Source organism: Rhincodon typus, chromosome 34, assembly GCF_021869965.1.
Source record: "Rhincodon typus isolate 14 chromosome 34, sRhiTyp1.1, whole genome shotgun sequence".
Classification (NCBI taxonomy): domain Eukaryota; kingdom Metazoa; phylum Chordata; class Chondrichthyes; order Orectolobiformes; family Rhincodontidae; genus Rhincodon; species Rhincodon typus.
The window spans coordinates 21,915,039-21,939,003 of record NC_063365.1 but is presented as its reverse complement, the minus strand read 5'-3'; the positions used below and the strand labels follow the sequence as shown (position 1 = coordinate 21,939,003).

Below are 23,965 nucleotides of genomic sequence, written 5' to 3'. Positions count from 1 at the left end.
GGCGGGATGAGGTTAGTAGGTAGGAGATGGGGGTGGGGCTTGAGGTGGGAGGAGGGGATAGGTGGGAGGAAGGACAGATTAGGGAGACAGAGATGAGCTGGGCTGGTTTTGCACCTCCAAGTCGTGAACCATTTCAACTCCCCCTCCCATTCCTCAGACGCCATGTTCATCCTGGGCCTCCTGCAGTGCCACAACGATGCCACCCGAAGGTTACAGGAACAGCAACTCATATTCCGCTTGGGAACCCTGCAGCCCAATGGTATCAATGTAGATTTCACAAGCTTCAAAATCTCCCCTCCCCCTACCGCATCCCAAAACTAGCCCAGCTCGTCCCCGCCTCCCTAACCTGTTCTTCCTCCCACCTATCCCCTCCTCCCACCTCAAGCCGTACCCCCATTTCCTACCTACTAGCCTCATCCCGCCCCCTTGACCTGTCCGTCCTCCCTGGACTGACCTATCTCCTCCCTACCTGCCCACCTATACTCACCTTTACTGGCTCCATCCCCGCCTCTTTGACCTGTCTGTTTCCTCTCCACCTATCATCTCCTCTATCCATCTTCTAACCGCCTCCCCCTCTCTCCCTATTTATTTCAGAACCCCCCTTCCCCTCCCCCTTTTCTGATGAAGGGTCTAGGCCCGAAACGTCAGCCTTTCTGCTCCTATGATGCTGCTTAGCCTGCTGTGTTCATCCAGCTCTGCACGTTGTTGTCTCGGATTCTCCAGCATCTGCAGTTCCTACTATCTATGACCCTTCTGATGAAGGGTCTAGGCCCGAAACGTCAGCCTTCCTGCTCCTATGATGCTGCTTGGCCTGCTGTGTTCATCCAGCCGTGCACCTTGTTATCTCAGATTTTCCAACATCTGCAGTTCCTGCTATGTCAAAGACCAGAGTGGGTTTTTTTTTCAGTGTTCTGACTAACATAATTCCTTCAACCATTGCTGCTGGAAACAGTTGGCAGTTTAGATCACTGTGCAGAGAATGGTTGGCACATCTTGCCTCCACATCGACGGACGAGGCATTTCAAATTGATATGTCAGTATCTGAAGTGTTACGGCTGTGTTGTGAGCTGTGCGATGAGGAAATCAGAGAATAAACAGCACAGTGAGGTCTGACTGGATTGTCAGGCTAGATGATGGCAAAGAAGTAGGATTGTAAGCGAGCAAGGTTTAGAAGTTAGAAAGTCAACCATTGTTGCATGGGAATGTATGGGCTGCTGCACTGTCGTACGTCACAAGCCTTGGGCTCTGTGTAATCTTTCTTTTTCCTTGTGCAGGGCTGGTGGTTCGGGAAGTTCACATCGAGGTCTCTCGGCAGCAGGTGGAGGAGCTGTTTGGTTTAGAAGACTTCTGGTGTCAGTGCGTCGCTTGGAGTGCGTCAGGAACGACCAAGAGCAGGAGAGCATATGTCCGCATTGCCTGTGGGTATACCCTCATATTGTACTACACACCTCACCATCCTGGGTGGGCTCCTTGCCATAAACTGGAATTTATAGTGTTGCTCGGTACTGTCTGCGCAACTTATTTTTGGAAATCACGGGCAATAAATGTCAGTGATGCCCATATCCCCTGAAAAAATAAATCACCTTTTCCTCTTTTCTCTCCCCCTGTTCTGGCCCAATTTCATACGAAGCGCAATAGAATCGCAGGAGGCATTCAGAACAAGCTAGTATTCAGAAGCGATCCTGGACCAATGTGAGCCCTTCCTCTGCTAACTCCAATCTTATCATCCCCTTGACACTTGACAATTGCTATTGAAGCAATCAGGAAGTGAGCTCCCATACTAAGGCGATTTGTTCTGTAATCTCCATTTGAGATGAACGCATTCGGTATTAACTGGATTTGAACCTGCAATGTCCCTCAGAAAGTGTCTCACTTCAGGAGTTAGTTAGACTTGGTTGATACTTGGACGGGAACCTTGGGAAATACCAGGTGAGGTAGGCTTTTGTTTCCAGCAGAGAGGCAAATCTCATTATGCACTTGTGTTCTGCCACACAATGGAATGGCAGGCCATTCAGGGGGCTCTTCGCTTGCACAACACCAGTGTCCCTACCTTTTGAAATAACTCTTCAGAAGCTGGCATCCCCATCACCAATCACCCTTTATTTACAAATGCACAGCCTTTGACAATAGCACTGCCTCGCATTGAGTCAGGCATTCAGCCCCTCAATATCCCTAACATTCACCCTTTTATGTCTGCCAGGGCTCCCTGACTGAACCAGATTAACACCCCCAATTAGGGAACTCATATTCTATGAGGTCCAGCTGGCTGACCTCGTTACGTTTACACTACATCTTTCACCCAGAAGTTCTTTGTTCAAATCCCACCTGCTTCTACATTTGTCCTTTCAGGTTCTGTTTCCCATTGGATATTGCTTAACCAATTGAACTGTTGCAAACAATAAATATCACCAAATGAGGCCATTTGGCCCAACCAGCTCCACTTGAGGTTGCTCTTATCTTTCTTCAGTTAAATCTCTCACTCTCTATTACCTACTCCTTCGTTTGCCAGCCATGTGTCTGTCCTACTCACTTTAACCACTCCCCAAGGTAGCAAGTTTCACATTCCCACTAATTGCTAGGTAAAAAATGTCTCTTCTGAATTCCCTACTGGATTACTTTGTGACTGTCTTGTGTTGATGATCCTTAGTTATACATATTGCCAAAAGAGGAACTAGCCAAGTCCTATTTTGATTAGGAACTACACAAGTGAGTGATCTAAAACAATAAACTATCATCTTCTCCTGGAGCTGAATGTCAAAATGTGACATACCTTCATCTGACCTCAATTTGCTGGTGTCCTAGGTTAGCAATAAGAGCTGAAATACGCCATTCTGCCCCTTAAACCTATTCCAGCATTCAATAAGCTATTATGGTAGATCTACCTCAACTCCCATATGGCCCCCACCTCATTATTACCTTACTACTCAAAAATCTATTGATTTATGTCTTTGTTTTACTTGACAACCAAATGTCCAGGGTTCTATAGGGTGAGAGATCGTTCTGTGATTCCATTGGAAACAATGAGACACAATGGGTTCTGGAAGTCAAAGTAAAATTTTGTCACAGAATCCCAGTTATAGTACAGATGGAGGCCATTTGGCCTATCATGTCTGCACCAGCTCTCTAATGAGCATTACAACTTAGTGCCATGCTCCTGCCTATTCCCTCTACCCTTGCAAATGGTTTCTATTTAAATAATCATCTCATACCCTATTGAATGCCTCAGTTGGACCTGCCTACACCACGCTCGCAAGCAGTGCGTTTCAGACAGTGTTGTGTTTGTCTGAAACAGTTGCTAATTTGACAGAGGGTGTAATCCCATTCACCGCCACTCCTGAATTCAGTATAATTCTGTTCTTGTCACCTCTTGGCTTAGAAATCAGGGAATACCTTGTGGCCAGAATCAGATCACTGTAAAAGAGAAATAGTTGAGTTCTTAAGAGAAGACATTGATGGCTAAATATTTCTTCAACTTTGATAATGAGGTTTCATGGGCAAGCATGGAGCTTGCTGGATTGTTAGAGAAATTGCGAGATTAATTTCCCAGTGTTCTTCTTAACCAAACCCAAGGATGTAGAATCAGGATAAAAACCAGTTAGCTCCCACCTGAGCCTGTTCCACCGAGTTAAAGTTACTGACCCTGCAGGTTTGGCCTGTAGCCTCCAAGAATTTGAGGTTAATCTCACGGACACTGATGTGTACAACCCTGGAGAAAATTCACGGACATTAAAATACAATATTTCTTTGTCATTTTCTCCAAACTTTTCTCTCTGACTGATGTAAAAGTATTGGAGATTGGATTTTTAAAAAAATAGGCTGTTTAGCTGACAGTCAATCACCATCTAGCTGAGACTTCTTGCCTTTTCCAGTTGGTGTAGGCATATAGTGCATCACCAGCATGCATGTATTAGTCAATTACTGACTGAAGCATGGGGGCAAGTCACGGGGGGGAGTACATTTAACCTCAGTTCATAATACCATCCGTTATTTCATTAGATAACTGCTGATCTACAACTGGATTCCATAGACCTGTCATTGTCCCTTACTGCTTAATACTATTGGCTAACAAACATCTATCAACCACAGATGTACAACTGACAGTTTATCTAGGGTCAAATGTCATTTGTGGGAGAGAGTGCTAAAATTCGACTACCCTTTGTACAATCTAGGAACAAGAATAGGCCACTCTGCCCTTCGAGCCTGCTCTGCCATTCAGTACAATCATGGCCGATCCGATTTCAATCTCGAGTCTACATTCCTGCAAATCACCCATCAATCTATCATCCCACTTGGTCATCGAGAATCTATCTACTCCATCTTAAAAAGATTTCAAAGATTCTGCACCATTACCTTTTGAGACTGAGTGATTGATTGATTGATTGTTGTCACATCTATCGAGATACAGTGAAAAGTATTGTTCTGTGTGCTATACTGGCAGATCGTACCATACAAATTGCGTGAGGGTAGCAGAACAGAGTGCAGAATAAAGTGTTACAGCTGCAGAGAGTGAGATCAGAATTAATATTTGAGAGGCTGTTCAAAAATCTGATAGCAGTGGGGAAGAAGCTGTTAAATCTGTTCATACGTGTATTCAAACTTTTATATTTTTCTGCCCAACAGAGGGTGGAAAGACCAGCATAGAAGGGGTCTAATACTGTATTGGTTGCTTTCCCGAGGCAGTGGGAAGAATAGATGGAGTCAATGGATGGAAGGCTGGTGTGTGTGATAGACTGGGCTGTGTTCACAGCTCTCTGTAGTTTCTTGTGGTCTTGGGAAGAGCAGTTGCCAAACTACGCTGCGATGCGTCTGGATAGGATGCTTTCTATGGTGCAATGGAAGGGAATTCCAAAGACTCTCAACCCTCTGAGATAAGAAAAAGTGCCCTCACCTCAGTCTTTAATAGGCGATCCCTTATTTTTAGAACTTGGAATCCTAGGTCTAGATTCTGCCACAAAAGGAAACATCCTTTCCAGATCCATCTGATCAAGTCTCCTCAGGACCTTTGTACGGAGAAGTATTTCTTAATTTTACTGTGGCAGGGGCTTGCTCTAATTTTGATACCATGTCTCTTCGCAGTAGCATTGGTTGGCAAGTGGACTCCTTTTATTCATCTATGGGATGTGGGCCAACATTTATTGACCATCCCTAATTATTCAGAAGGCAGTTAAGAGTCAACCACATAGCTGTGGGTCTGGAGTCACATGTAGATCAGACCAGGTAGGGATGGCAGTTTCCTTCCCTAAAGGACATTAGTGAATCAGATGGGCTTTTTTTCCGACAATCGACAATGCCTTCATGGTTATTGTTAAACTCCTAATTCCAGACATTTTATTGCAATCAAATTCCACCATCTGCCATGACAGGATTTGAACCCAGATGCCCAGAATATTTCCTGGGTGTCTGGATTTACAGTCTAATCATCATGCCACTAAACCTCACATAGCCAGAGGTGTGGTCATGGAGAGTACACCCATAATGCTGATTGACAGTTAATAGCCAAGTTTTGTTTACATTTGCTGCATGCCAATGAATCAGCACTCTCCTGTCATGCAGTATGACTTCCCCCTCGATCTGGTATTCTTGCAGAATGTCATAATGCCTGCAAGATGAAAAACTTTGACAAAATGTGTTTTTTCTTCGGCAATACTAATGCCCAGTGGCATCACCGTTAAACTAGCATCCTCTGCCCTGCCCTTCTCAAGGTGTGGTCAGCACAGGTCTCCACTGGGTAAATGTTGGTGAGCCACATCCCTTTCCCCAGACCACCTCCCTCAACCCCCTATATTTCACCTCAATAATCCAGTGCCTTCCTCTCTACCCTTCCATAGATTGTTTCCTGGATTCAATTCATTTCGAGATCTCCAAAATGAAGAGTTTTTCTAGCCGGTCTCTCTCTCTCTCCCTCAAGTTCTGTCTCGCTCTCTCTCCAGTGCAGAAAGAGGACCAAAAATGTAGCAGCACCCTTGTAACAGAAATGAAATGAATACAGTATATAATGCTACGTAAGAGCAGAATGCCAGACAGCGATTAGAAATCTGCAGTTAATCTAATTTCAGGGTTCATTTGACAGTGATAAACCATTCACAGTTCACTCATGCAGTTAGTGACATCAGCTGGACCCCTCAATCAGATTAGTGGTCAGTAATCACTCCCAGGTGTCCCTTAGACACCAGATGACTCAGAGCAGCTCTTACAGTTCCAGCCCTCTGCTGCACACTTTGCTTTGCCACATCCATTTCAAAGCACTGACACAAATTGAAAACACTCAGCTCAAAGCCCACCAAAGGTTTCCTTTACAGAACCCAAGGCTCGCATGTTTAGCTGTTTTTTTTCCAAGGGCTCAATTCCTAAATGGAGTGACACAAAGTCCTAAAATCTCTCTCAGGGACAAAAGGACGAGTCAGCTTTAAAAGCTGAATGCATTTCACTAGATCTAAGACGAGCATTGAAAAAAAAACTTTCATAAAGCTCTTCACCTCCAGCAAATACTTTAAGCTATTTATCAAAATAATCGGGAGTGCTACTTAGACAGACAAATGTTTTGCATTCATATAATATTCCATCCCAGCTCAGAGCTGAATGTGTTAACCTCAGCAAGAAGAAGTTGTGTACCTCTAGGCTGGATTAGGTGAGGGTGGGTAGTGGGGGTTGTTGGAATAAGCAATGGGGCACAGTGTTTGCAATAACTCCAAGGGGGCAAGTATTGTGTCACCAAGTCACCCTTTACATGCGCACAGTACAAGGGCTCTGACCAGCCAGCACAGAGCCAGTACCTAGACTGAGGAGACTCTCTGAATCTCCTATTTATATCTTAACTTCCCCATAGCGCCCCCGTTGTGTGAGTGCAGTGACTCAGTAAAGGCACCATGAGCAAAAACATCATTCAATATTTCCACCACCAGGAAAACACACATATAGCCAGTGAACCAGGAGCAAGCAAAGCCCGACAAGGGTGATGCTTATGTGACAAAAACTGAAGGAGGGGGGTAGGGATTAAATCAAAGTTGGAGGGTGAAATAAAGCTTTCCATCCCCCCAGTGGTGCCCACCCCCTCCGAAAGGCATTGAGAGCATTGGTGGGCAATCTCCTCCTTATACCTGTCAGCCAGGGTTCCCTGATTGGCCCAGGCTAACAACCTCAATCAAGGATCTCATAGTCAATGAGATCCAGCTGGCCCAGGTTCAAGTCATTACAGCGTTTCTACCCATTACGTCTTTCCAGAATGTACAGCTCTGCAAAGTTAGGTGTAAGGGTAAGGATCGGACCCAGCAGTGATGATACTTGTAATCTAATTACCCACTGACTTTGCCCAGTCACAGCGGATGGCCACTTGGGTGAAGTGTGCAATTACCATCAATAGGAAGCCATTGGAAGGAGATTGTGTGCTTTTGGCTTTCCTTAACAGTCTGATATCAGGCACTGTACAAATGCATCACATAGCATACAGGCCATTCAGCCCATCAGGTCTATACCTGGTGTTCACTTCCACATGAGTTTCCTCCCACCCAACTTGCCTCTTCCCCTACTTTTCCCCCTTTCCCCTTTATTCCCCTCTCCCTTTTGAAGCAAAAATGTTAGTTTTTGCAGTTGTTGAGAGTGTACAAGACAGACTGTGGGATACACAGCCGATTTCGTTTTCAATTTTTTGTCTGAACAGTGTAGTTCACTGGCTAAATCTTAAAAGGGAGAGCCAACATTTGGAAGTTTGTGTTTCAAAACTGACTGTGATCAAAGACACTGCTCCCTCTCTCTCTTCTCACCTCACTCTCACAGCACACTCTGATTCTCTGTCCTTTCAAGGGGAGATGTTTGGACTGATGTTATTAATGTGGTCGTTTCATGGTGGTTTCCCCCGATTCTGCCAAGGATCTCAGCGAGAGGAACTGTTCACATGGTTTGAGCAGAAAGAGACTGCAGTATTCTTGGTTTCCTCTGCTGTTCTTTTGCCAATATTCTCTCCTATCGTAAATATCCTGAGATGTTAACTCCTTGGTGGAATGCAGTTGGATATCTCCACACAATGTTGCTGGGCTACAGTTTTAATGTAAATTCCATGCAAGTCATGAAGTCCTTGTATGTAACACCACTAAAGATAACTTGTTGTTTCCTAACCTTCAGCCAGTTTATTTTTACCCATTCCTAGAGTTTACACTGAATCCTCACAGCTTAGATTTTAAGTAACAGTCTTTCATGTGCAACTTTGTCAGAACAAAACCTTCTGTAATCGGAGGTACACCTCATTCGTAGACTCCCTATTTGGCTTATTGTCACTTCCTCAAACTCAGCAAACAGTTAGTCAAAGTACACCTTTCTCCATTGATGTTACTGTACAGAGAATCCTCGTGGTTCCACCTGATGTGCGATTTCACTGTTTAACATGGGAGTGAAGACAAATTAAACAGGCCTGGAGTCTCTTGTCTCTGTCTTGTTGCCCCTTTTGACTGCAAATGCCGCTTTAACCTCTAACCAATCCTCCCTGCTGTCATCTGCTTGCCTCATAATGACTGTTAGTGTTTTGCAAATTGACCCTCTAGTCTTTTCAGCACTCTGGGATAAATATCATCTGTCCCAGGGGGTTTATCTGTTTTAAGATTGATCCACCTGTCTCAGATTTCCATCTCTTGTATAACAGCTCATTGATTATACTTTGCTAGAAGAGGGTATAGCTTCCCCTGTGAATACTTGAATGGAGAATTCATTTAGAATATTTACCATTTTCTGCTTGTCCTCAGTTACAGACAATTTCTTTCTTTTCTGGTTTTCACCTTTGTCTGACTACATTTTTGCTGATTATGACTCACTGTTCTGTTCAACCTCTGCTGCTTTTCTCACTGTCCTAACCTTTCCAATGATCCTTTTAATGTGTTCCTGTAACTTCTTGCCTTTAACCCATTGCTCACACCATTCCTTTTCCTTTCAGGGATTGTAAGGGCTATTTTTCCCCCTCGTTATCTCAATTTTAATCAGTTTTCTGATCTGCTTATCATCTTGTGAGTCTGGTCTGATCTTGTCATTTGGAGAGTGTATCTTATCCAGTGCTGCAAACTCAGCATAACATCTTCAAAGGTGATCCATTTATCTTTCACTGCTGCGAGATTGAACAACTTTTTCCAGTCTATTTATTTCAGTTGCTCCTTCCAGCATTGACGATAAATTCAAAACCATTAAAAAAAAAGTGGGATTCAAGTGTAGGGGCAAATCCTACAGAATCGCATTCTGCAACATTGCACCACTCAAATAAAACAGGATCTGCTGTTGTAAGAGGGTAGCTGTAGGGATGCCAATTAATTGCCACTTCTTTAGTGTTAAAGGAATATCAAGCAGCTGCATTTATTTCTGAGGAAGAGATATACTGGACTTGAAACATTAACTCTGCTTTCCCTCTCCACAGTGTTGCCAGATCTGCTGAGTTTCTCCAGCATTCTCTATGTTTGTTGCACTTATATACCCCCTTTCGTGACTACTGCAGGCCAGTGAATTTGTTTGAAATGCAGTCGCTATTGTAATGTATGGCAGTCAAGTTTGCACACAACACATTCCTTCACCAGCAAGGGGATCATAATTTAACTTTTTTTGTCATTTGCATTCAGGGTTAAATATTGGTGTGGACGCTGGGGAGAGCTCTTCTCTTCTTCTTCGAAAATATGCAATGGCACCTTTTGCATCAACCAGAAGGCCTCAGTTTAATATCTAACACAAAAAATGGTGCCTCTGACAGTGCGGCACTCCCTCCGTCCTACACTCGTGTTTCAGCCAAAGTTCCTGTACTCAAGGTGTAACTTGGGCCTGAAACTGTGCAGCTCAGAAACCACTGCAAACAATTAGGACACTTCAAGATTACTGCATTGACTGAAAACATTTTGGGATGACCCTGCAATCATGGCAGGTGCTAAGTAAATGCAAGTCTTTCGATTCTTCATTCTTTCAGAACTACTTTGCTCTGACAGGTAGAAAACTTCATAGAACATAAAACAGTACAGATAAGGAGCAGGCCCTTTGGCCCACCATGTCTGTGCTGACCATGATGCCATTCTAAACTAATCCCATCTCCCTGGCACCTGCTCCATATCCCTCTATTTCCTGCCTGTTCATCTTTCTCTCCAAATGCTCTTAAACATTGCTATTGTATCTGCTTTGACCAGATCCATGTTCCAGGCACCTATCACCCTCTGTGTAAAATAACTTTTCCTCACATTTCCTTTAATCTTTCCCTCTCTCACTTTAAACCTATGTCCCCTAGTATTTGACATATCCACCCTGGGGAAAGTGACTGACTATCCATCCTGTCCATGCCTCTCATAATTTTATATATTTCTATCAACCTCTGACAGTCTAGCAAAAACAATTCAAGTTTGTCCAACCTCTTATTATAGCTAATACACTCCAAACCAGGCACCATCCTGGTAAACCTTTTCACACCCTCTCCATAGCCTCCATATTCTTCCTATAGTGTGGTGACTACTAGTGTGCAGGACACTCAAATAAGGCCTAACTAAAGTTTTATACATCTACAACATAACTGTCAACTTTTATACTCAATCCCCCAACCGATGAAGCTAAGCATGCCATACGCCTTCTTTACCACCTTATCCACTTGTGTTGCCACTTTCAGGGGCCATGGACTGGCACCCCTTGATCCCTCTGTATATCAATAAAGGCCCTGCTATTTACTGCTAACTTTCCTCTTGCATTTGACCTATCAAAATGCATCACTTCACACTTGTCCAGATTAAACTCCATCTGCCATTTCTCCGTCCAACTTTCCAACTGACCTATATCCTGCTGTATTTTTTGATAGCCCTCCTCACTATTCACAACTCCACCAATTTTCATGCTGTCTACTAATCAGGCCATGTACATTTTCATCCAAATCATTTATATATATATTACAAACAACAGAGGTCCCAGTACTGATCCTTGTGGAATACCCACTGGTCACAGATCTTCAGCCAGAGAAAAAAGAACCTCCAAAACTACCCTCTGCCTCCTCCCTTGCTTCCCTCAGTATCCTGGGTCAGGTGCCATCAGGCCGTGGGACATATATCCCTTAATGTTTTTCAAGATACCCAATACCACCTCCTCCTTTAATATTAACATTTCCCTAGAATATCCACATGCCCCTCCCTAATCTTACCATTATCCATGTCCTTCTCCTTGCTGAATACAGATAGAGTACTCATGATGGACCTCATCCACTTCCTCTGGCTTCATGCATCAATTCCCTCCTTTGTCCTTGAGTGGACCTACTTTTTCCTCGCTTGCTTCTTGCTCCTAAAAAGGTATAAAATGCTCCTCAATGGCCTTGTCTGATTTCAGTTTCCTAAACCTTACGTAAGTTTCCTTTTTCTTTTTGACTAACCTTTCAATATCACATGTCGTGCAAGATTCCATAATCTTGCCATCCTTGTCCTCACAGGAACATGCCGGTCCCAAACTCTGATCAACTGGCCTTGAAAAGATTCCTATATGTCAGATGTGGATTTACCCTCAAACAGTTATGCCCCCCAGTGTAATTTCTCCAGTTCCTGCCCTCATACTGTTGTAATTAGCCTTTATCCAATCGGGCACTTTCACCTGAAGACCAGTCTCATCCTGAACCATAACCATCTTTAAACGTAATGATTTATGATCAGCTGTTTAAACTCAACAATGTGCCTGTATTAGCAGCATTCACACTGAATTGATCAAGAGAATTGATGGACAAAGTGAAGCATGACACCATTGCAAGTTGATCAGTGAGGCCTAGATGTCACTTGTAAGACGGAGTGACCCTCTGTGCACCTCAAACAAAGCTCCTGGAGTCAGGCTTGTTGCTGACGCAAAACGTGAAAAATAGTCTCTGGGCGATAATAAAGGGACACCTTGATTGCATGATAATTATTTTAGTTGTTTTGTCAGAAGCTCTGGTCTAGCACACATTCAACTGTGATTTTTTCTTGTTCTGTCCAGACCTAAGGAAGAACTTTGAGCAGGAACCACTGGGAACAGACGTGTCTCTGGAGCACGAGGTTCTATTGCAGTGTCGTCCTCCAGAAGGAGTCCCACCAGCAGAGGTAAAGTGTATTCTCGTAGATCCAGGACCATCCCCTGATTATCGTTCTGGTCCAGTCCTTTTTCAGTAACTGTGGACTTGCGCAGTTTAATCTGCATCTGATGAAATAAATAGACATGAGAGAAAGGGCTTAAACAGTCATGAGGATGATGCTGGGATGAAAGGATATACCAACTAGGAAACACACTGAAGAGGCTGGATAACACCGTGTGGAGCTAGAGGAATATAGCAGGCCAGGCAGCATCAGAGGAGCAGAAAAGTAAGCGTCCAGACCCGAAATGTCAACTTTCCTGCTCCTCTGATGCTGTCTAGCCTGCTGTATTCCTCCAGCTTCACACGGTGTTGTCTCTGACTCCAGCATCGGCAGTTCTTGCTATCTCTGAAAAGGCTGGATATCTTGTCTCAGAACATAGACACATACAGACAGAGAATATAGGAGCAGGAGTAAACCTTCAGGCCCGCTCTACCATTATGGCCCATCTCATTTCCCTAATTCTGCTTTCTCCCCATAGCCTTTAATCCCTTTGATCCAAAGAACTATATCTACATCTTTCTTGAAAGTCTTCAATGCCTTGGTCTCAGTAGTTTCCTGTGGCAGAGAACTCCACTGGTTCACTATTCTCTCGGTGACAAAATTCCTCTTCGTCTCTGTCCTAAAAGACCGACCCCTTATCCTTTTGAAATTACAAGCCCGGGGAGGGCAATACTCCTTCAATTTTACTTTCCCAGTAGACAGACCTCTGAAGTCCATGCACAATATTGATGTCTGAAACCAGAAGCCAATGAGCCAGAAGTCCAACCGGCATTTGTGGAACCTCGGGGGCAGTTTAGAGGGAGCGTTGGGGGGGATAGTTTGACTTGATCGAGGTTGTGAAAAGGTTTGATGAGATATATGTCGAGCAAATGCTGCCAAGTGTGAGCGAGTCTAAAATTAGTGGGTCATTACTAAGTCAGTCACTGAAACCTTGGGATAATTCAGAGAGATAGTTCCTGACCCATAGACTGATGGGAATTTGTAACTTGCTGCAACATTCGGTGGTAAAGATAACAGAATGGATGCATTGAAGGGGAAACTGGATATTAACATGTGGGAGAGAGGAATAGAAAGATATTGCAGGTGGGTTGCAGTAAAGGAGAGTGGAGTGAGGTTTACGTGGAGCGTAAACACAGCTTGGAAAGAACTCAGTGACAATCCCAAATCACTGGACAAGTATCTGAATGGTGTTTGACCCTGGACACGAGTAGTGAACTGCCAAGAGTTCCCCACTGACTTTATTTTAATGCCCATGTTAAATCAAGACCCACATGCCAGGGAGGAGCACTTACTGTTGCTAGCGAGCACACGTTTGTGAAACGTTTGTGAGAAGAGGTTGATCCGTTCAGAATGAGCAGGTTCCCAAATCCAGACCTGAGTGCTGTCTCTCACTTTATCAATTCCAAGAGTGAAAATGATGGGAAAAGAATTCAGAGCTCCATTTTCCTGTGTGATTGCTCAGAAATGGAGGATTTGTCTGAGGTTAGAGGTGGCACATTTATTTCTGAGTAAATGGCCAGTTTCACCCCCATCACCACGTGCCCTGTCTCGCACCGTCCCCTGACCACCTTCCCCTGCAAAACCCTGTATCAAAATGCGAGCTGTCTCCAAAAGGATATCTTTAGTTTCAGGCTGATGCTTGTCATAAGGTGTCCTGGGAGAGCTTTGCTTCGCTTTTGTCAATTACTAGGCATTACAAGGTTCCTGAAAGTAGCACTTAACATAAAAAGCTGTACATGCTGCTGTTTCATAGATCAGTTTTGGTGTGTTACAAGATCTGAGCTGACTTGCACTGAACCAGGCTATTGACAAATCATTCAATTTATTCTTAAACCCGCCCCATTACTGTTAAATATTTCTCAACTGCTTCCTAGCCCAGCCTTGTAGACATTGCTAGGTTAGAATGTCAAGGCGCAGTATCATTCAAAAGGTAAATTCCAAAAAGACAAGACCTTTATGCATGAGAAAGAATATGTTAAATGGGTCCAGTTTTATTAACGCACATTTTAATAAGAGTCAATGTAGCGAGAGAAGATTAAAGGGGATAAAAAACCTCTGAGGTCAGGGCGATTAATCAGTGAACACTTGTAACTTTGTGAAAAGAAACAAATTAATTAGAAATGCATTAAACCTAATGAAAATAAAATTCTGCTTACTGAGCTTCCTTCTCTGCCTCTGGATTCAGTGATTGTTTGCCCTTCATAGATTAAGTTGCATGCTTTGCTGAATTTCCCTGGGAGCTGTCGAACAGACAACCCAGCAGCGAGTATTATTTAGTAATCACAACCCTGAAATGATATCTTTAAATCTTATGGAGTGAATAACACTGGGGGGAAAAATAGCAGAGAAACGGTGATTGAGGTAAACCTGTGAGGTTGTTTGACAACATTGTCACTGTATCTAAGCGAAACCTGCCCTCTGAATGTTGTAATTGGGGGAGTTATTGATTTGCCTTGAGGTTTTGCTAAAGAATCCCTACAGTGCACAGAGACCATTCCATCAAGTCTGCACTCTGAAAAGCATCCTACCCAGACTCACTCCACCTCCCTATCCCCATAGCCCCAGATTAACCATGGCTAATCCCCCCAGCCCTCATAACTCTGGACACTATGGGGCAGTTTAGCATGGCCAATCATGCACACCTTTGGACAGTGGGAGGAAACTGGAGCACCCAGAGGAAACCCACGCAGAAACGGGGACAATATGCAGTCTCAACACAGACAAGTCACCCAGGGAGGGTGGAATCAAACCCAGGTCCCTGGCGCTGTGAGGGGACAGTGCTAACCACTGAGCCACCGTGCCATAACCTGTGTGCCATTATACTTCCCTGACTATCAAGAACATAGAAGGAAGAAATAACGATGCATTTCCTGATGTATTTCTCTTACCTTGAGGAGTCTTAAACCGAGAGGTCTAAAGTCAGCCAAGGCTGGAATCAAACCTGGGTCCGTGCTGCTGTGAGGCAGCAGTGTTAAACACTGTGCCAACCCTCCAAGCGAAGGCCAACATGCACAAGGATTTCTTCATCTTGAGAGTCCTGGTTGCATTTGAAAATTTCAGTGTTTGTTTCTGTGTGTCCCTCCCTCTTATCTGTCCTTTTGAAAATCAGGGCAACGTCCAAGAGTCGACCAATCACACATTCTCCATGCAGCACAGAGTGGCCACTTGTGATCCAGTTGAATGGTGGATCACATTTGAAGGAGTGAGTGAATTATTCCCCTCCCTATTTTCCATATTTCTACAGACATCAGAGGATATGGGGATAGTGCAGGGAAATGCAATTGAAGTAGAGGCTCAGCCACAATCTAGTTTTGAAGGCCTGAATGGCTTATTCCTGCTTCTATTTTGGGTGCTGCTATGTTTGATGCCTCATACCAATGGGTGAAAATATATTCGCATCTGTCTCTTCTTACCTGGGAGCTTTTAGGATACAACTCAGGCAAGTCCATTTGTGAATTTGTAGGTTTTGGCTATATCCATAAGTTGCTTCATCAGTTTTATATGATTACCAATGTAATTGATAACAGTGCTATCAGTATCAGGGACAGTGGCTCCTAGAGATGCTACCATTCATTTCCACTCCCTCCTTACCTTATGCAGGTGGAATGGCTAAAAAACGATGAAGTTATCAATCCAGTCCAAGATTCGAACTTCCTCCTCACCATCGACCACAACCTGATCATCAAACAGGCCCGCCTCTCTGATACGGCAAACTATACATGTGTAGCCAAGAACATAGTGGCCAAGAGGCGTAGCACCACGGCTACTGTGGTGGTATACGGTAAGCAAGGGGACTTTTGGCTACAAAATGGACCTGGAGAAACTGTTTCTGCCTGAGGGCACAGCCTCAGAGTGAAGGGACAACCCTTTAGATGAGGAGGAATTTCTTCAGACAGAGGGTGGTGACTCTGTGGATCTCATTGCCACAGAGGGCTGTGGGGACAAGTCATTGAGTATCTTTAAGACCAAAATAGATAGGATCGTGATTATTAAAGGGGGAATCAAAGGTTATGGGGAGAAGGCAGGAGAACGGGGTTGAGAAATATATCAGTCATGATCGAATGGTAGAGCAGACTCAATGGGCCAAATGGCCTAATTCTGCTCCTGTATCTTAATGGTGTTATGGCCTCTCAAAAGCTGCTCCATCCCACAGTGCTGTCTCTGAATGTTCAACTATTTTCACTGTATGTTGTAACAAAATGCACAGGAAAACAAATAAATCAAATCAAATCATCCAACAACTGCTTTATGCTCATCGACAGGGAAAGTGTGAGGGGGCTCCATCGCCCTTTTCCAATGCTTGGGCCAAATATTTCAGGTGAACGGTGAGCTGGGTTAACCACATCCGGCATTATTGTGGGGAAAGCCATATATTTATTACTTCAATGAAATGGGGTGGTACTGTGGCTCAGTGGTTAATGCTGCTACCTCACAGTGCCAGGGACCCAGGTTCAATTCCACCCTCAGGTGACAGTGTGGAGTTTGCATGTTCTCCCCGTGTCTGTGTGGGTTTCTTTAGGGCGCTGTGGTTTCCTTCCACAATCCAAAGATGTGCAGGTTAGGTGGATTGGCCATGCTAATTTGCCCTGTAATGTGCAGACTAGGTGGGTTAGCCATGGGAAATGCAGGATTACAGGGATAGGCCAGGAGGTTGGGTCTGGGTGGGATGCTGTTCAGAGGGTTGGCATGTACCCAATGGGCTGAATGGCCTGCTTCCACACTGTAGGGGTTCTGTGAAATGTGCACTTGGCTTTTTGTCCTGTTTCGTGCAGCTTTAACATCAGAACTGTGTCAGTCCCAAGAGTCCTGCAAAAATTCTAACCCGCTGATCACTCTTGGGCTGTAAATAACCCCTTGTCCATTAATTCATGAGGAGGGGGAAGAGTTACAGGAATGGGAGAGAACAGTAGAAATGTCTGATTTTACACTGTCTGCTATTCTAGTGCAAAATAAGACAACATTACCTTTAAAACTGGGCGCAAAGAGATTTCATTAAAATGTTGTTACTGTAATTTCACACCCAACAATTCCCAGGCTTACAGATTTAATGGTGCCAGTATAATTGCACCTTGTTCCTTCACAGTGCTTAACCCGTGATACAGATTCCATTTGGACCTTTTTATCTGCAGTTTTTGATGACAAATTTAAAGATCTGTACTTCATTTATCTTGTGGAGACCAGGGCTGGGGGAATGTGGAGTGAAGGGGGTGTTTAATGGCACGATGGAAGTGGGGGCAAAGCAGCAGATTTCAATGCATACAGTCAGACTTGATGAAAATCAGAGGTGAAGGTGGGTCAGGGGTTTGGGGTTTCAGGAGAGGATTTGGAGGGGAGTAAAACTGGGGATTATCTCTGCTCTCGAGAAAGAGCCAGAAGCAGTAGGTTTAGCACCATTGTGAGTGTGATAGGTACAAAATAAGCATAAATACAAGGTGGTTACTAATCAATTGAATGAAGAAATAGTGAGAAATACCCATATGTAGGGAGTGGTTAGAATGTGGAACTTGCTACCATAGGAATCCCATGTGGTTAATGGCTTGGCTGCTTTAATAGGATAAGAACATGAGAGAAAAAGGAATAGAAAGATTTCATTAAAGGTTAAGGTGAGTTGGATGGAATGAGGGGAGTCTTGCATGGTGTTTAAACACCAGACAGAGTAGTTGGCCTGGATTGCCTGTCTCTCTGTCTCTCTCTCTCAGAAATTCTATGCAAAATGTGGCCTTACAAATATTTGCAGATTGATCATTGATCATGGGAAATGCCAGGGTTGACTCAATAACAGACCTTATGTTTCTGAGCCACCGACACCATCCAGTTGATCCCTGACTCAGAGCTGATTCTGTTCCCCTGAAAAGGCCAAGTACATTGTATGTACAGCTCATACACCAATCTGTGTGGTAGGTTTGCTGCTAACGTCCTCGTTGAGTAGAGAGATGCACAGACCCTGCTTGATCTAGCGTGGCAGAAGAAAATCACTTCCGCTCCAACTAGAACAGAATCTTGGATTGAACAAGATGTAGGTTGTTGCATATTAGCAACAAGCTTCAAGTCACAGTGATATGGCAGCTATTGTCACTGAGATTGAGGAAGTCCTTAGCTCTCTCCGGGATCCTAAGCCATTGTTCCCACTAGTCCAAATGATGTGGTCATTTTTGGTGCTGGCTCAACTCAGTATTAACTCTTTCAGACCCATATATAACGTGTGGATGTTAGTAACTCTCGTTGTCCCAGTAGACAGATAATGAGGCTTTGAAGAGAAAGATCGGGTAGCTAGAAACTATTTCTGAGTCAATGATTTTGAGAGTATGAAGTGGTGGTGTCGTATTGATGTCACTAGTAATTAAGTAAACCCAGGCTAACCTTTTTCTTTTCCTGGGAACTTAGGTTCAAGTCTCACCAAGACAAGATGGTGAAATTTGAAAATCTCAGCTGGCCTGGCAGCATCTGTGGCGAGAAATCAGGGTTAACGTTTCAGGTCCGCTGACTACTCTTCAGAACCGCAACATTAACTTGGCTTTCTCTCCACAGATGCTGTCAGCCCTGCTGAGTTCCTCCAGCAATTTCTGTTTTTGATTCTGATTTCCAGCACCTGCAGTTCTTTCAGTTTTTTCTGTTCTGGAATAAAAAGCTGGGCTTATGGTTCTGTGGAACTATTGTCGACTTTTGTAGTGTAAACCAACATGGATTTGTTGGGCCGAACAGCCTGCTTCCATGCTGTTCATATCTTTAGTGGTCAGTGCCTTGAGTTCAGGAGTTGGGATGCCTGTTGCAGCTGTACAGAACATTGGTTTGGCCACTTTTGGAATGCTGCATTCAATTCTAGTCTCCCTGCTACAGGAAGGATGTTGTTAAACTTTAAAGGGTTCAGAAGAGACTTACAAGGATGTTGTCAGGTTTGGAGGGTTTGAGCTGTAGGGAGAGGCTGAATAGGCTGGGGTTATTTTCCCTGGAGCCTCGGAGGCTGAGGGGTGACCTTATAGAGGTTTATAAAATCGTGAGGGGCATGGATAGGATGAATAGCCAAGGTCTTTTTCCCAGGGTGGCGGAGTCCAAAACTAGAGGGCATAGGTTTAAGGTGAGAGGGGAAAGATTTAAAAGGGACCTAAGGGACACTTTTCCACACAGAGTGTGGTGCGTGTATGGAATGGGTTACCAGAGAAAGAGGTGGAGGTTGGTACAATTACAACATTTAAGAGGCATCTGGATGGGTGTATGAATAGGAAGGGTTTAGAGGGATATGGGCCAAACGCTGGCAAATGGGACTAGATTAATTTAGGATATCTGGTCGGCATAGTTGAGTTGAATGAGTGCCTGTTTCTGTGCTGTTCCATACCTGCGTTTATTCTGATTTGGGAAGCTCAGAGCAAGAGGCAAACGCGGTGAAATTACAGCCGGGTCATTCCAGAGTGATGTCAGGGAAGAGTCTGCTCCCAAATTCAGGAACGTCCTCCTTCAAAAAGTCACTGCTGTTGAGCGTCGACTGGAAATTTGGAAACGGAGACAGATAAATATCTTTGCTAAGCAAGGGTAATTGCAGGATGCAGGAGCAACGTGGGAGTTCATCTTCCAGTCAACCACAAAGGAGTTAAATTGCTGAGCAGAGAAAGGGGTTGAATGGCCTCATCCTCTCTAAAACTCCTACATCGAAGATGACACTTGAATAATAATGACCTTGGCTGTAGGTTTATTTTAGAAAGTATCATTTTGCGAAGGAGGTTTGCACTTGTTTGTTGTTGAATGGTTCAAGTTGAAAAAGGAGATAGCTGAGCAGCCAATTCGAACAGCTTCAGGAAATATTGTGTCGGTGGATTTATATAATTATTTTCAGATTTAGGATGGGCGAGCTGTTACCCATCAACATTTCTTGCTGATGACTGTCTCTTGGCGTGATTTTTCTCTCGCCTTCCCCCTCCCACTGCAGTGAACGGCGGCTGGTCAACCTGGACAGAGTGGTCTTCATGTAACACGCGCTGTGGCCGGGGCTGGCAGAAACGGACGAGGACATGCACCAACCCGGCACCGCTCAATGGCGGGGCCTTCTGCGAAGGTCAAACCTTTCAGAAGATTGGCTGCACCACCATGTGCCCAGGTGAGCGGAGAGGAGGAACAGCGGTGTGCCACAGGCCTGACGCTGCTCGCAATAAATAAAAACAGCTTGTTAAAACATTAAATGGTTTCAGGGAGGAGTTACTTATAGTTCTTCGGGGTAAAGGGGATGGGGCGAAAGCAGGAACCGAGGACTGAGTTGGATGAAAAGTTCTAAGGAAGAGTCACTTGTCCTGAAACGTTAACTCTGACTTCCCTACCACGATGCTGCCAGACCTGCTGAGCTTTTCCAGCAACTTGTGTTTTTGTTACTGAGTTGGAAGCTCGTCCGTGATCATATGCAATGGCAGAGCAGGCTTCAAAGGGTCCCGACCTGAAACGTCAGCTTCCCTGCTCCTCTGATCCTGCCTGGCCTGCTGTGTTCATCCAGCTCCACACCCTGTTATCTCAGACTCCAGCATCGGCGGTTCTTACTATCTTTGAAAGGCTGAATAATATTTTTTATGCTTCTAATAAACACTAACTCTGTTTCAGAGGAATTATAGTCATATCAGAATCTATAATAATTGTCCCACCCTTCCCCTTTATGCAATATAATAGCCATATTCAAAAATGGTCCTTTTTTTCTATATTCTTTCGTGAGATGTTGGCTTTGCTGGTAAAGATACCATTTATTAAAGATACCGTCTGTAATTGCCCTTGGGAAGGTGGTACTCAGCTGCCTTTTTGAACTGCTACTACCCATGTGGCGTGGGTGCATCCACAGAGATACTGGTAGGTGTTAAGGTTTGGGAAGGTGATGTCAGATGGAGTCTTGGCAAATTGTGGCAGTGCATCTTGTAGATGGTACAAATTGCTGCTACTGAGGGTGAGTGATAGAGGGAGTGGATGTTGTAGGTGGTGGGTGGGTGGCCATCAAGCAGGCTGCTTTGTACTGAATGGTGCCAAGCTCTTGGTTACACCCATCCAGGCAAGTAGGGAGTATTCCATCACACTCCTGACTCGGGGGGAGGATGGACAGGTTTTGGAGAGACACAACGTAAGTGAATCGCTGGGAAATTTTGGATTCTGACACAAAATGGAAGAGTGAGGGCTTTGTGAAGGGAAATTGGAAGAGTTGGATGAAGAAGAGTGGCAGGCTACAAAATCATTGGATTCACCATCCTCAGACCTGGTATTATGGCCAGAGGACTGGTATGGTTGGTCTAGTTCAGTTTCTTGTCTGTGAGGGTAAACCAACCAAGTTGTGACTGACGGTGTCTAGGAAGCGTCACCGGACCGAAGCGTTAACTCTGTTTTCTCCTTCACAGATGCTGCCAGACCTGCTGAGCTTTTCCAGCAACTTAGTTTTTGTGTCTGATGAGGTTGTTGACTTAAAGTCATGTATCAGAGAAGAGTATATTCGGCCCATCATGGATATTCTAGCTGTCTGAACCAATAAGTTCCTTGCCCCTGTCCTTTCTGACAAAACTGCAAACTTATCCCCTTTACGATCATATATTGCCCTTTTTTTTGCCCAGCTGTCTTGAACTGGCCATTCTGATTCCTGCTGCCAGAAAGAGTTTATCTCTCTCTTCCTACAGTGCTCTCTAGATTCGTTTCTAGTTGGATGGGAACTGAACTTGCTACCACTCTGTGGATAATGGAGTTTTTCCTAAATTCCTTATTGGGTTTTTTCATGACTGTCTTATATTTCTGGCCCCATGGATACTCCCAAAAGTGTAAACACCTCCTCTACACCCACACTATCAAACCCCTTCATTGTTTTAAACCTCCTTCACTTGCTCATCTCTCAACCTTCTCCTTTCGAGGGGAAAGAGCCTGTTCTGCCTTTCCTAATCATTACGCTGTCTCAATTCTTGTACCGTCCTTGTAAATCTTTCAATACACATCCTCTAGGTCCTTTATGAGAATGAGGAACTTGCTTTCACATGCAGCAGCTGAGGTGACCAGTGTCAGTGCATTTATGGGAAAGCCAGATTGGTACATGAGAGAAAATTGGGGATGGGGGGAGGTTAGATGAAGAAGAGTGGCAGGATACAGATTGTGGAAAATAAGCGCGAGCATGACCAGTTGGGGCTGAATGGCCTTTCTCTGCAAAAATGTCATTGTATGTACATTGTTTGAGCAAATCTAGCTTTCACTGGGGCCCCCAGTCATTCTTCTCTTTGTCCTTTCTGGTGAAATGCAGTTGATGGTGGCTGGACAGATTGGAGCAAATGGTCAGCCTGCAGTACCGAGTGCACCCACTGGAGGAGCCGTGAGTGCACCGAGCCCTCACCCAGAAATGGAGGCAAGGATTGCATTGGCCCTGTTCTGGAATCCAAAAACTGCACAGATGGCCTCTGTTTGCAGAGTAAGTGTTTTTTTTTCTCAGAAACAAAAACTGAGCAGAATGGACAGATTTCTCTGCACACTCCATCCAAAAGTAAAAGGAATTCTGGATCCCAATCACAGTAATTGTGATTCACACCCATGACAGACCATAGGTCAAAAACTCAAGCAGTCAAACACGTAAACAGCCCCATTCAGGGACATCGGCTTTTATTGATATCTTAGCTTTCTCTCACTGCCTTAATGGGGCTTGATCAGTCTTCCCTTTCCTCTCCTCTGCTGCCCCGAATGTAAGCTCCCTGGGTAAATCTCCCCAATAACAGCAGCCAGGATGGACATCACAGACCCCAGTGCTGCCCCCTGGCTCCCAAACCTAGCACAGCACCCACCCCCCCTGCCCACTGACCAGAGCACAGCAGATCCCCTTGGGCCTCCCATTATTGGTCTACTCAAGATGTCAGTATTTTTGACTGGTCTTTTGTTTTATTCACTCACGCGATAAGGGTCTCTCTGGCTAGACCAGTATTTATTGTCCTTTCCTAATTGCCCAGAGGGCACTTTGCTGTGGGTCAGGAGTCACATGTAGGCCAGACCAGGTCAGGCTGGCAGTTTTCTTCCTCAAAGGGCATTAGTGAACCAGATGGGCTTTTCTGACAATTGACAATGGAATCACGGTCATCCATTAGAGCCTTCATCCCAGATTTTTATTGGATTCAAATTCCACCATCTGCCATGATGGGATTCGAGCCTGTGTCCCCAGAACATTACCTAGGGCTCTGGATTAACAGTCTAGCAATAATACCACTAGGCCATCGCTGACTAATAACAGAGGGAGGGTGGGGGTGGCGCAGCTGGGTCTCCTTTTCCTCAATCACCCTCTGTTCTGTTCAGTTCAGTTGAATTCTCCACCTCCTGAGCCTAAATCAGACATGGTGGCAGAAAAAGCAGCTTGGGTGAACTGTTGATCGTCCTCTGCAACGTGCGCTGCTCTCTTCTTATGAACCAGCCGCAGAATCCTCAGCCAGAAAATTTTCTGAAGAAGGGTCTAGGCCGGAAACGTCAGCCTTCCTGCTTCTCTGATGCTGCTTGGCCTGCTGTGTTCATCCAGCTCTACACCTTGTTATCACAGTTGCACACTTGTCAGGTCAAATTACCTGGAGTTCCCAGCGCTGTCAAGTCATAAACTCACCACCATCACCCCCCTCACCGACATATTTGCAGTGATTTGTTGAGGCAGAAAACCTCAGGGTCACATTTTCAAAACGATGAAGCAGAAGACTGATGGAGACTTGACAAGCTCAATGGGCCTACAGTCGTGTGTCCGCTCCAGGGAGCAGTCCTGTCCCACTTGCCAAAGGCGCACACACTCTCTCTCTCTCACACACACACACACAAACATACACATATACATACACTCACACACTCTCTCTCTCTCTCTCTCTCACACACACACACACTCACACACACACATAAACATACACATATACATACACTCACAC

The 23,965-nt window shown here is 44.6% G+C and overlaps 1 protein-coding gene across 1 annotated transcript in view; it reads left to right on the top strand.

The window, feature by feature from the left end:
* Positions 1–23,965, top strand: part of unc5b (unc-5 netrin receptor B) — a 256,526-nt gene that overhangs the window by 172,969 nt on the left and 59,592 nt on the right. The window contains exons 3-7 of the mRNA XM_048616205.1: positions 1,275–1,418; positions 11,950–12,053; positions 15,687–15,867; positions 20,008–20,175; positions 22,324–22,488. Coding sequence (XP_048472162.1) covers positions 1,275–1,418; positions 11,950–12,053; positions 15,687–15,867; positions 20,008–20,175; positions 22,324–22,488 — 762 coding nt within the window. The remainder of the gene's footprint in view (positions 1–1,274; positions 1,419–11,949; positions 12,054–15,686; positions 15,868–20,007; positions 20,176–22,323; positions 22,489–23,965) is intronic.